Here is a 13,722-nt window from a genome sequence, read left to right as displayed (position 1 = left end):
TCTGTAGTGGCCCCTTCAGAACCTGGTTTGGTCTTTCTCAGTTCATCCTGGATAGAGCCAGGATGATGATAGCGTTATGCCAAACCTGGCTTTATCTTTTATCCTGGATTTTGTAATGCCATTTTTGTGAAACAACCCTCAGGAGTTAATGGAGTATCATGTTCAGTTGTTAAATAAAATTGGGGGAAGGTCTTTCGTACAGAGGCTGCTGCTGGCTGCCGAGGAGGAGGAGGAGTTTCATGCCTGCGTTTTGTAGAGGACGTTCAGCTAAAAAGCTGCAGACCCACACAAAAACAGGGGGTTATTTTTTGATATATTACTTCTTAAAGAACAATCCAGACGATGGTTTTATTTGTTCTACAAGAAGTCATGTTTGAGTCGGTATTCATGTTTTTTTTCCGGAAGCTGTAATTTCTCTTTTGTCTTCTGATCGGATTTCGGGTTTCATGCTCCCCGACATCAAACACAATGTGGGACAGAAGTGACTTTAAAGCCGGATTTGAAGCTAATAAAGCAGGTGAGAGGCTTGTAAGCATGTACTGTATTAATGCATGCTACCAACAGAAGAGCCTGGCTGCTTGGATTTAAGGACAACGATGAAGTTAGCATCCGACTTACTGCTTCCGATTCGGCCCTTCACTGAAGAGCTATTACGATGCATTTGTTTAGTACCTGTAATCCGTTTAAATGCGAAATCTCAACCACTTTCGATGGTCAGACTTTAAGTGGTTTGTTTTATATAATTAAACGATTACAAAAATATTTGTTTTGATTTATGAAACCTGTGTTGTTTTCATGAAAATGATGAAGGGGTGAGTTTTGGCTCTCTGACATGAGGCGAACTTCATCTCCTGAACAGACTTATTTTACATTATTTGTGGATTCTATAAAACATGATGATATCCGCCTTAGGCACTAAAAGTTTGAATTCTGCACTACAGATACATCTCAAAACACTTTTTTCGATGTATTTGTAAAATAATGTAAAAAAAATTTGTCATTTCTGAAAAACTCATACTCAGAAAATGAGTATGAGTTTTAAATCAATAAAAGATATTTTAAACAGAAATCCCAGGCTAGGCATTGGTACAGAATGAGTGACAGTGATAGGAAGAAGCCCCTCCACCACCACCACCACACACTCACATACACACACAAAATGCCGCCCTGGGTGGTTGCCCATGTCACCTATATCAGAAACCACCACTGGTTTTGATCTTCATCCATCCTCTGTCCAACAAACCTGCTGGCCCTCCTACATGATCAATTATTTTAAGGAGGTTACTCTCTCTGAACTAAGCTCCTGACCCTCTGGTTTCACTTTTAGCCAGATAAAACTGGTATCATTTACCAGTTTTATCGAGTAAATAATACCAGATAAAACTGATATTATTTGCTTTTGTTGCTAAAACATTATTCATAATGTTTACTTGGTCATAGTGTTGAACATAAACCAAACTATGTTTACCCTGAATGCTAAAGCTGTTTTCCTTTCTCATCCTTGAAGGTAAACTTGTCCTATAAGTACAGCAAAATGTTTTTTTCTAGCAACTCTGTCTTCCAGTTGATGCAGCACCAGGGCCGAAGTGGGATTTATTTTTAACACTTAACAGCCTATTATTATAAAAATCATCTAACTCTAATCTAACATGTTAAGTCAACTCTTTCTACCAATAATTGGATGACAAACATTCAGTCTGGTGCATTAGCCTCAAGTAGTCCTTTTTTGTTGGGACATTTTATTTTATTTATTTTTTTTACAGAGACTTCATGATTCATTTTATTTGTTGTTTCTCTTGTTTTATTTTATTTATTTTGGATATTTATACTCATTTCAGCAAGAAAGCTTTCAGTGCTGCACCAGTAGAAACTATTCAGTAGCTTCCTGAGGATCTTGTAGTGTTTAAGGGTCTAATGTGTTACTTTAAGGTCAGGTATTCAGTGATCTATACTTCCAGGAACTTGAAAACTTTGGTCTCTTTCCACTAATGCACAGACAATTCATAGTGACCAGTTAGCTTTTTAATGTTGTTTCTGAATGAAGCTGGAGAACCCAGGGAAAAACTCTGTATTCACCAGAAGAACTCAACATTCCACCATGCAACTCTTATTCAACCCATGTTTATGGGTTGAATAAACATGGGTTTATTCAACCCATGTTGAATAAACATGGGTTGAATAAGCATGTTTATTCAACATAAACCCATAAACCCATGTTTATGGGTTGAATAAGCATGTCAACCTATGGCAGATACATATTTTTGTGACAGCATAAATGCAAGTTATATTAAACAGACTATTATTTGTACAGTCTGGATATCACATAATGTATAGCCCATTTCTAAGTTGGCCCACCATTGTATGTGTGTGAATCTCTGGCCTTTTTGGTTTGAATTTTCAGGGCCTAGTTGTGGCTCTGGATGGTTTCCGGGACATGAATCAAACTGGCACAGCAATCTGCCTTACTCTGGAGGCAGGATCTGTGATGGACGACGACAAAGCTCTGTGTCTGACAGCGGTGACACAGGAATCGGTACCTACTGCTCTGACAGTTTGGAAGGTAGGATTTTCACAGACGTAAAAGCAGTAAGAGACTTTAAGCTAATACCTTAGGGTTTGCACATAGGAGTATAACTTTTTTCATGCAAATTTGTCTTCATGTTTGTAACAGCAGGATCACAAATGCAGTTTTAAAAACCTAATCTGTCAGAGGGTAATCTTTTCCTCGACCTAACTCGATATCAGAACTCACAATGCACACTGTCCACAGCTCAAGGTTTTTTATATTGTCATGCTTACTACACATTTATATTATTATATTATGTTCTTCAACTTGTCATCTAATTATTTTTGCTTTGGTAAAAAAAAAACTTTATGTTTTTTTGTGTCTACACAGATGACTCCTGTTCCAGTGCAACTCCTCTGTCTTCCCTTCTTCTGTCACAGCATAACTTAAACCAGGAAGAGGATGGCGTCCCTTCAGCTCTCGCCATGTCATCTGCCTCGTCCTCACCAAGAATCCTTTTAAAAATGGCTTCTCCTTCCCACAGCCCAGGCTGCTGGAATATGTCTCGCCACATTAGTAAGCAAGCCACATCTTCTGTAGAAGCACCAAGCAGTTTGGACATGAAAGTGCATCAACCCATCAGAAGGTCATCCTCTTTTACCAAGCTGTCGTCAGGGGTTGATAAGAGTTCCACGAAGACATCCAGTTATTGCTACAGCCCAGGCGCTGAGGGCTCGCTGGATAGAGGTGTACTTCATGGTTATAGAAAGAAAAGACGGGATTCAAATATCAACCTTTACCTACCATTGTCTTCTACTATGAACTGCAGCAATTTTCTGCTGAGATCTCCTGGTGCCGAACCCAGCTATCGCTACAAACACAGTAATAGATCTACTGGCTTGAAAACAGACCTGCCCCCTTCCTCATCTCATTCTTCTCCAGTTAAATACAGCTTAAGCTGCTCCAGTTTTCATGAGACGAAAGATTCTGGGAAAGGTCAACAAATATGTGGTCTTCATTCATCCAGCTGGGGTGACTGGCCGGTGGCTGAAAACCCTGACAGAGGTATGCCCATTCAGCCAGCTGTTCGAACCCAGATGTGGCTGACTGAGCAGATGGAGTACCGACCCAAACTGGAGAGTGGAAATGAACCTGGCCAGGCCAGTTCACCAGGGACAGAAGACTGTGGCGTAAACGGCCTCACGCTGTCTCATCAGGAATCGGGACTTAACCAGGTAAGAGGAGAGTTATGCTACTGCTGTAATAAAAGAAATGTTAAGAAATGGACTCTCCTGGGAAGTCACAATGATATGACATGTTTCTGTTCATTTGTTGGAAGTTTTTGCAAGCCTTTCTGTTTGACTACTCTGTTATGTCCAGCATACTTTTCTTTATCTTTAGGTCCTCCAGCAAAACATGCTAAATTGGAGCCTGCTCCTCAACTTTTTTCCTCTCTATGACTGTTCAGCTTCAATGCTGAAACATAAAAGTAGCATGTCATCACAGCTCTATTGAACTATTGTGGTGATTTTATATTTCTCTACCCTTTGACATTAATGTGTGAAATGTGAATCTGGAGTAGATCTCGGTGCAGACTGTCCTCTGTTTTTTCAGGTGAAGAAGCCAAAGGTTGCTCTGCTCTCTAGTCTTTGGGGAGAATGCAAATGGATATTCTCTTGGATCTAGGGCTGAAACGATTCCTCGAATGATTCGAGTACCTCGATTACTAAAATTCCTCGAGGAAAATTTACCTGCCTCGAAGCTTCGTTAATTTATGTTTTATTAGTTAGCGCACCGTGTTCCGGCCGGGACTTCATTTGCGTTGCGCGGAGCTCTCACTTCCGCCTCTGAGTTGTTGACAAAAGCTAAGTCTCAGCGGCATAAAGTCCAATCTTCAAGATTGGCCCGTGGGGATTTTATTGATTGATGATAATGCCCGACTTTTTATCGTTTTTGGGGAACCAATAAGCATCCTTAATATGACTGGGGAATGCCTGGAGTACGGCAGCATTTCTCCTCCGGGGCTGCTGGTTGAAAGCGAACGGCGGGAAGAGCGCTGAGGTGAGCGGATAGACTGAACAGGGCGGGCGGCTGAGTAGCTGATGCTTACCGTGTAAATGTAGCTTTACCGACGAACCGCACAATAAATTTCATATCCCGGCCTGAAGAAACGGGTGGCGGAGCGCATCGTACATGGCTGGTAGATGAGTTTCTGAGTGTGACCAGTGAAGGTGTCGTAAATATCCCGTATTGCTTCCCCCCGTGTTCGTCCCCCGGTCTAACGGTTCGTCAGTCCGCTGGTCTATTTCCTCCCCTCCACCCCATCATAGTTCGTTCATTCGCCCTCTCCTCCCACTCCAGGCGGCATTTCCCGTATTTTCAAACCCAAAGCGTGACAGGTTAGGTGGCAAGGTGAGTTTAATTAATCTATTAAACTCACTGAAGATGAATACATAAACTAAAAGCTGGATTGTAGACATTTTTATAAGCATATTTATGAGCCTGCCTCTTTGTTATTAAATTCAATATAATTTCAGATTTTTCTATAACTTTTCTTCTGGTTAACTTAGAAAGTGAGCTATTATTGTTACAGGTTAGTTTTCTAAACTACAAAAAAGCAACTGTTAGGGATGCTCAAATATGAAAAATTGGACTGATATTGATATCTGATAGTAACACCGGTATTATGCCAGATTTACCAATATTTCATTTTAGAATTTTTTTTTATCCGATTACTCGATTAATCGTAAGAATAATCGATAGATTACTCGATTACTAAAATATTCGTTTACAACAGCCCTACTTGGATCTTCAGTAAGACCTGGGAAATTTAATTGCTTGCGCTGCTCAAAGTGGCAGCATGTTGGAGTAGTTCTGTTATTTTCATTGAGGTCTTTCCTTTGTCAAACTTTCATTTCTGCCTTTCAGGGGGAAAATCACTTTTCGGACAACAGTTCCTTCTTGTTTTAGATGGTGTGTAGTTGGATTGATTTTTGGCAGTACTTTTCATACTTTGCTATTTTGTTATGATGTGTAGCCATAGAACAGGGTGGTTTGGAAAAGCTGCACAACTCAAGTATGAAATCCCAGAGGAGTTGAAAAGGAGGCCTTGTGAATGCAGAGCAGAAAAAAAGAAGAAAGAGAGGGAGGCCATTTAAACCATTTCTTTCAACATGACATCATTAGCTAACAAGTTTGATGAACTTCAAGCCCTGACAGTATAATGTATTTTACTGACACATGACTGTATATTCTGTTGTATCATCAAGTCCTTCTCTGTGGCCTGCTCTTTGTTGTACTCTTGATACTCCTTGCACTCCAATGCTCCAAGAGGCTGTAAGTGTAGCCCTCATGGCTGAACCTCCTGTCTTTATGATATCTAGTTGTTCAGAAAAAGTCCGCCATGAAAATAGATTTTTTATTATTATTATCCCTGAGACCAGATCAGTTTCTCCGTCTTCATCATCCGTTCAGTATAAAATAAAAATACATATCAATATGAGTATTGCAGATTGCTTTGCTAGCAAAAGTTTCCAGGTGAGAGATTCACTCTGACCATCCAATCAGAGGGCTGAAAATATCTGACATCACTGTAGACTTTCGAGCAGGTGTTGTGAATCTGTGAATCAGGAATCTGAAAGTTCATTGGTCAAAAGAACCGTTCTGCTGCTAAATCATTTACTGGTTGGTTAAGAATAGAATATTTTACAAAAATGCAGTTGAAAGAATTAGATGACTTCTATTGGTGATTTATATTTGTGTTAATGGAAATGTTGAGTTTTAACTGAGGACCATCAGTTAAAATTTCTACATTATTCTCTACTGGAATAAAGGAAAAATATGACCCAACACACATTGAGCATTATGCCATGTATTTTCCCACATGTCTAACTCTAAAATCCTCTAAGGTATCCTTTTTTTTTGCTCTTTCTTATTAAGTTATCTTTTTATTTATAGTGTTTGTTAATTTTCCGAGCATGATACAATGTAGCTGACCACTCTACCAACATGTTTCATATGTTTGTGTGCTAACAGATGCTAATGGAAACTTCCATCCCTGCTAACACTCTGCTGAAGGTTAAGGAGAAACTGCTGAGGGAAAGAGAACTGGAGATACAAAGGTAATGCAGAACCCACTGAAGTCTCCTCTGGCACACAGCTTTCATCTGCCACCCTTCACCTCATTTTTAACCAAATGGTTTTTCAGGTATAGGTTTATTTTTGATCATTAATTGAGGTTAATATGATTTCCTTTCACATTTTTTGCTCACTACTGAATTGCGTCCCCGTGTCTTCCTCTTCAAGATTTGTTTTCTTTTTTGTAATAATTTTTATTATATTAATAAATACTGACAAACTTTATGTGTTGTTTCAGTACATTCAGTGCTCAGTTTTAACATTTCCTTGCAGTACTGTCTATAACGGGCCTGTTCCCCCAACTTGGTGAAGCATAACTATTATTATTATATTATTGTTATGATGTTGTCAAAACAATTATAATCTAAAAGTTTACAATTAAAACAGAAACATTCACGATAATCTGTTGCTGAAACAAAATGATTTTGTGTTTCAGCCAAAAGCAACAAATCATGCAGCTGCATGTGTGGATCAGAGAGAACGAGCACAGAGCCCAGCAGGTCCTGGGCAGCCAGAGAGGACAGTTTCATACCTCCATAATCCCAAATACTGAGGTGAGATACCTCACCTCAGTAGGTGAGTTTGTGATTACAAAACTCACAAACAATTCTTGTTATTTAGGAGTCAGCAATGACAACATCCTGCAAGCTGCAATCTGACAGGCGATGTTGTGATGAAGAACTTAGTAAGAAATTAGCAGCTGCCGAGCTTGAAGTGCTCCATCTGAACCTGTTTTTTAAGCAGGTCACTCTAAAATATACAGAGGAGATCAGAAAACTGGAAGAGAAGGTATGATTCACAATTTTCTCAATTCTTTCTTTTTTACTTTAAATTTGACTTGTGTTTGTCTCTGCAACCTGATTTAATTTCAATTTAATTTGTGAACAGATAAAGACAAGGGATCGTTACATCACCAGTCTGAAGAAGAAATACCAGAGAGAGAGTGAGCAGAACCAAGACAAACAGCAACGCATTGAGATACTAGAAAAATACCTCTCTGATCTGCCCACATTAAATGAAGTTCAAGTCCAGTCCAAACAGGTATAAACATACACACACACACACGCACCCACACACACACACAAACAGCATTTTCCCTCATAGGGACCAGAATTTGTCCACATAAGAAGTGGTGGTCCCCACAACCCCACAGAAATAGGTCCCCATAAGGATATAAAAACTTTGTTCACACACACGCACACACCCACACACACACACACATGTTTGTTTTGCTATCTTTGTGGGGACTTTCCATTGACTTCCATTCATTTCTACAGCCTAAACCTTAACTTTACCCTTTTCCTAACCCTATCCATCACATACCTAACCCTAACCCTAACCAAAACTCAATTTATACCTTAGCCCTAAATCTGACCCCTGACCCAAAAACAGGGTTTCCCCTCGTGGGGACCAGGCTCAGGTCCCCACGAGGAGCGATTGGTCCCCACAACGTAGTATATGTCAGGAAAATCGTCCCCACAAGGTATTACAAACAAACGCACACACACACACACACACACACACACACACACACACACACACACACACACACACACACACACACACACAGCCAGTCTGGAGCCACTTCATAAGAGAAGTGCTTTGAGACATTAGTTGTAAATTGGCACTATATAAATTAACTAAACTAAGTTGAATATAAGGCTATGACGCAATTATTAATGAATTTATTGAGGTCAGATGGCAACCACAAGACACAGCTGGCTACATATGTCTAGACCAATATGTCCAGACATATTGGTCTAATATTGGTCTAATATTGGTCTAATACCAATATGACCAATATATTTAGACATATTGGTCTAAATATAGATGCTATGGTAGGCAGCTGTGTGTTGTGGTTACCATCTGACCTCAATAAATTCATTAATAATTGCATCATAAAGAGACTTAAAGAGACTCTTGTACATCTTTATATCTAGCTTTACTGATGCTGCCTCTTAGCATACACATGTATATAATGGCGCACCAATCTCATGAGTCCCTGTGCATATGCACCAACACACTGGTTCCTATCCACATACTCCCAGTACATAAACCTTAGGTAACTAGCCTCTGTTTATATGCTCAGCAGGAGAAGTTAGAGGAAAAAAACAGGCTTCTTGAGAATACAGTGTTCCAGTTACAGAAGAGCATAGAGGAAGGATGTGCATTGATTAAGAAGAAAGATGTCATGATTGAGATGCAGGCCAAGACAGAGGATGAGATGATGACATCTGTACAAAGGTATGGTGTGAGATCATAGTTCCTGTTTTATTTTGTATGTGCTTATCTCACTGTCTCACTTTGTTTATTGTTGTTTTTTGTTTGTTTTTTCTTATTGGACAGGTTGCGTAAGAAAGTGCAGCAGTGTCTGGATGACGGGGCCAGGCTGCCGGTGCAAGATCTTAAAAACCTTTTGGGAGAAAATTCTCAGCTCCTGCAGCAGCAAGATAACAGCAACATGGTAGCATCACACACAACTGAACAGAAACTCTTACGCTAAATTCAAAAATATATTAATCCACCACCTTCCCCAGGTATTAAGGATACAGAAGGATGAAATTGAGAGACTAACTTCACAACTAATGGTAGGGATATTTAAAATATACATGTTAGATTCATTTATTACTATTACTCATAACATTATGACTGTTTTCATGATATACCACAGCTCTCCCTTTTCCCCTAAAGCTAGTCCCAACCCGATAAGTTTGGGATTTTTCTCAACCTCAGAAGTCTGCTGGGGAATCTGGTGCCAAGCCAGCAAGGTCTTAGTTTGAATGTTTTGAAGTGAGGTGAAGCAGAGAGGTTGTGGTTTATAGTGTGTCCAGTGAGCCCAGTTCAGAATTAATGAATTTCTACATTAAAATAGAGTCTCTAAGATGTTGTAAGAGCTTATGTGAATGATATTTTATAACTGTTTCAACTACAAAAGGCAGCAGAATTAGTTGGTTTGGTGATCTTCCTGTATGAAACAGAACATCAGCCTTATTTGTCCCAAACATAGTTCTCATTTGTTTGTATTTTCTTTTTTGATAGGCCACTAGTGGAAGACTGCTAAAAAAAAGAGATGCCGCTCATCCACCAGTGGCTTGTTCTCTGCAAAAGGAGGAGAACTTGGTCAGCATGCTTGGAGCATTCTCACAGGTATCACTCTCTGGAATGCCAAACTCTTTGCTTGGGTATTGGTCAGTATAAGAAACTTTAGCTTAGCTTAGCTTGTAGCCAAACAAACCAAACCCCATAGACCAGTTTTATGTTCAAAATCATTTCAAAGCTGTTTGACTTAGTTTAGAAAGAGTCTACAAATTCCAACCTGACCCAGTCCAACCCATAGACATTGTGTCTGAGGTGGAGCCAACTAACCTCTGCTGGTTATATTATTGAAAATGTGCCACAGTAGCCCAAGTCCGACCGGGTCATGACCCGGCCTGAGTTCTGAGTCTGGCTCAGGCTGTAACTCTAAACTCTAGTCTACACTGTTCAATCCTTTTTCAAGTGGATTCCCAAGACATGTTTACACACTCAGGATGTGCACATGGTCACCGCCAGCATTCTGGGTTTGTTTGCGACAAAATAGCTTATTTTTTTCTAAAGACTCAGAACCAAGACTAAACAGTCATACGCTTGCCTAAGTTCCCATAAATGACGGGGAGAACAGTAGACCAACTGTCTCCTGTTGGTCTACTGCTCAGGGAGGACAGAATCTAAACGTGATCTTCAGTATGGGTATACTTCAGAGTGAGGGGTTCCTCCTTCTAACTGACAAAGTCAAAAGGTGAATCATTCTTTTACAAATAAATCCACTGGGACTGAATGCAGTACAGTGTAGACTAAAATGATAACTGATGTGCTTATTCTATAATGTAGAAAATAGCACAAATATATCCAACAAACAGTGGATCAGGATAACTCTGATACGATGATACACCATGGATAAACAGTTAATGCACCTAAATAGGAAACAGGAATGTGGCACAACCTGATAGTTTCATAATTGGGAAAATATGTATTTTTTAATTTAGGGCAATTGAACCTTAAGTAATTCAACTCTGCATTAAACATTTTTCTTGTAGACTTGCTGTTTCAGTGATCATTGGGTGAGAGGCGGATTACACCGTAAAGGGCAGTTTACTAAAACAAATAAAATCACTAGAAAAGATCATTTTTCTTTTTTAAAAAAATGTATATTTCCTCTTATCTGATTTTGTTTTGTTTTGTTCATATACGACCTATTTTATAAAAAATGACTGAGCTGTTGATTACTACTTGAGTTCTATTGTTCAGCTCAGATGTTCTGTTAACAGGTCAGAGTTGGCTGCTGGAAGTAAACAGGTCAACATTACAAGGTAGTTTTCAGCCATGTCCATTTTTCTTTTCAAATGTGATCAGTGCAATTGTCTGCACCCAATACAGTCCATAGCAGTATTGTCCATACTGCTATGGACAATGAAGCTATGTATGTAAATAGAAAGCATTTGCATTCTATTTATGTATAAGCCATGTGACAAATTTAGTGACCTGCTGGCTCAAGCCTTGACTCTTTTATCGTCACAAAGCAGGTCAGGGTAGATCCTGCAGGCCGGCGCTGTGATGATTTTTGATGAGTCCAGGAAAAACTAACTTCTAACCTGATTTACTCATGCAGTACTCACTGTAACCTGAAGGGGGCAGTGGCTCCCAATACTCTTTAACAAACCACCAGAGCGCAGAAGAGAACGCTCCACTGTGAAGTCGCGTTTAGTTCCCTCTTTTCAGCGTGGTTGTCAGGAAGTCATATGATTAACATCTGGCTCATTAAACACTGACATTCATGAGATGCTTTGCATCGACCATTTGTGGTTGGATGTGATTGTGCAGAGGGCAGAATCTAAGATGGGACCTTCTGCACAAACCTTTTAGGTTCAGCTGTTATTCATCAAGGAAAATTACTTTCTGTTGTGCGTAGTCATGGTTTCATAATTCAGATTTTATGTATTTATTTATTTTGCCATGGGGGGGGCAGTCTGCTGAACATATTCTCTGTTGTCATTGACCCAGTTATGCTCACATTGAAACACGAACATTTTATTCTCTCTGTTAACCAGGACAAAGACAAGTTGGTGCATCTGTCGTCTGCAGGAAGCATGTCAGGAGTGGACGAGCTTTTGAAAGAGATGTCTTTGTGTCTGCTTGACCTGCGAGGTTTCTGCAGCATCCTGGCCCAAAGAGCACAGGGAAAAGAGCCCAACCTCTCTCTGCTTCTGGGAATGAAATGTAATGTGCTAAACACAAACACTTCAACATCACATCTTCATATGGTTAATCAGAGTAAGAGCTTAATATATGCCAGAGAAATACAGCAGGAGAGCAGGAACAGCAGTGTGCAGAGCTTTTGACAGTTTATGTAGAAAGGAAGGAAGAAATGTTGAAAAGTGAAGTACACGGTTGACATGTTTCATTCATGTAAAATCAACAAACAGTGTTTTCTATTTCTCTGAATGTAGACAGTATGGATGTGTTACTGAGATGGTGACCAAATGTCCTCTGCTGTTCTGTTGTGTCCGTCCAGCACTCAGCGTCTCAGCAGAGGAACAGGAGCACCAGCTGGCTGAAGGAGAAGAGGAACCGAGCTCTAAGCTGCTCCAAGTCGGCCTGCTGAAGAGAGGAATAGATGATCTGAGGAGAACTGTAGCAGAATACTGTCCTCAGTATGTGGCTCCAGGCTGTGCCACGCAGTGAATTCTTAAACATTTCATTTATCGAATCTCTAACTCTGTACAACGAGGATGTTTGGAAAATGAATCCTACTATCTGTCACAGCTCTGAAAGGTTTGGACATGTTTGAAGTTTTGTAACAGCTGTTGCCTCTAATCCACTTCAGACCAGAAGCACAGCACTGGATGCGAGCAGAGCAGCACGTCCATCGCTCTACTCCTCTGACAAATAGGATCTTATGCAGACAATAAAATGTTGAGGATGGTGACACTAACTTTGCTTGGAAATTAGGATATTACTTAAGATCATATAAGAATAAATTTAAAGTCCAAGCAGAACTTTGTGCCTGTTGGTACTATGGACAGTAATATTAGAACCACATGTAGTTTGCGATGTGCTGTCCTTCCTGCTGCAGAGCATGGCTCACTGTGGAAGATCTGCTGCAGGTTAGTAACAGCAGTGGGTCAATCTGGGCTCAGACTTGGTCCTGGTGCTGCTCACCACACGGCACACTTCACTAAGCTGTTTTTATAAAATAAACCATCAAACATCCAAATTTACATAAAAATATTTACAGAAATTTTGTGTGTGTGCCTTTTTCAGGGGTTTTTAACTTCTGTTTGTCTTTTTTCCCCCAACTTCAAAATGCTTTTCAATGAAATAGAATTGAAAAATAGCATGAAACAAAAAAGAGAAGCCCAAATATTAATAAAACAGAAATAAGTCAAGTTTATTTGTATAGCACATCTCATCAAAAACATTACATTACACTGAAAACATAAAGAGAAGTAATAAAAAGTAGTAATCTAGACTAGAAGTTAAAGGCAACCACCGATAAATGGGCTTAAAGAAACTTGGTGTTTCAGCTATTTTGCCTTCTGGACATGTGTTCTAGATTAGAGGAGTGTAGAAACTGAATGCTTCACGCCTGGTTTTGGTTCTGGGGACGCAGAGAAGACTTGAATCAGAAGACCTGAGCGATCTGGAAGGTTGATAAAGCAGATCTTAATTATATTTTGGTGTCAAGCTAAAACTAACTAGAGTATCTTATCATTATTCTGTGAGCTACAGGGAGCCAGTCTGAGACCTTCAGAACTGGGTGATGAGCTTCATTTTCCTGGATTTAGTGAAAACAAGAGCAGGACCGTTCCAGAACAGCTGCAGCTCTGACGTTTCAGACTGATCTGTCTGTGCGACTAAAGCTAAAGGCATGCAGGAAAACAAAATAGACAACAGATATAAAATAGCTTCATGATCAACTGATGGCTGTTAAACCTTGTGCAGCTTTAGACAGCTGTGCAGCAGTCTGGTTCTACTGCATTTAATAACTCAGTGTTGTCTGTCAGAAGTTTAAAAACATCACAGGAGACAAGATTCAGAGA

General features: G+C 39.8%; 1 protein-coding gene across 2 annotated transcripts; it reads left to right on the top strand.

The window, feature by feature from the left end:
* The first annotated feature begins 38 nt into the window (after positions 1 to 38).
* cep85l (centrosomal protein 85L) lies at positions 39 to 12,920 on the top strand. 2 transcript variants are annotated; one of them, XM_088002300.1, is made up of 13 exons: positions 39 to 517; positions 2,402 to 2,560; positions 2,897 to 3,741; positions 6,542 to 6,627; positions 7,080 to 7,197; positions 7,265 to 7,432; positions 7,532 to 7,684; positions 8,736 to 8,887; positions 8,990 to 9,107; positions 9,181 to 9,231; positions 9,683 to 9,790; positions 11,731 to 11,899; positions 12,195 to 12,920. In XM_088002300.1, exons 1-13 carry the CDS (start codon positions 469 to 471, stop codon positions 12,362 to 12,364), a joined length of 2,346 nt encoding a protein of 781 aa, XP_087858426.1. In that variant the 5' UTR covers positions 39 to 468; the 3' UTR covers positions 12,365 to 12,920. The 2 variants fall into 2 exon arrangements, with proteins under 2 accessions (XP_087858426.1, XP_014848709.2); XM_014993223.2 differs by having other exon boundaries at positions 8,733 to 8,887.
* Positions 12,921 to 13,722: the final 802 nt, after the last annotated feature.

Source organism: Poecilia mexicana, unplaced genomic scaffold (assembly GCF_051168715.1).
Source record: "Poecilia mexicana isolate PSO_F unplaced genomic scaffold, ASM5116871v1 scaffold_21, whole genome shotgun sequence".
In the NCBI taxonomy this organism is placed as follows: Eukaryota; Metazoa; Chordata; class Actinopteri; order Cyprinodontiformes; family Poeciliidae; genus Poecilia; species Poecilia mexicana.
Note: the sequence above shows the minus strand (reverse complement) of the source record. Positions and strands in the feature narration are given on the sequence as shown.

Excerpts from the sequence above, each read along its gene's own strand:
- cep85l (XM_014993223.2), top strand. The coding sequence starts at position 469 with ATGTGGGACAGAAGTGACTTTAAAGCCGGATTTGAAGCTAATAAAGCA. Across the intron at positions 518-2,401 it reads ATTTGAAGCTAATAAAGCAG|GGCCTAGTTGTGGCTCTGGA; the intron begins GTGAGAGGCTTG and ends TTGAATTTTCAG. Across the intron at positions 7,198-7,264 it reads CCATAATCCCAAATACTGAG|GAGTCAGCAATGACAACATC; the intron begins GTGAGATACCTC and ends CTTGTTATTTAG.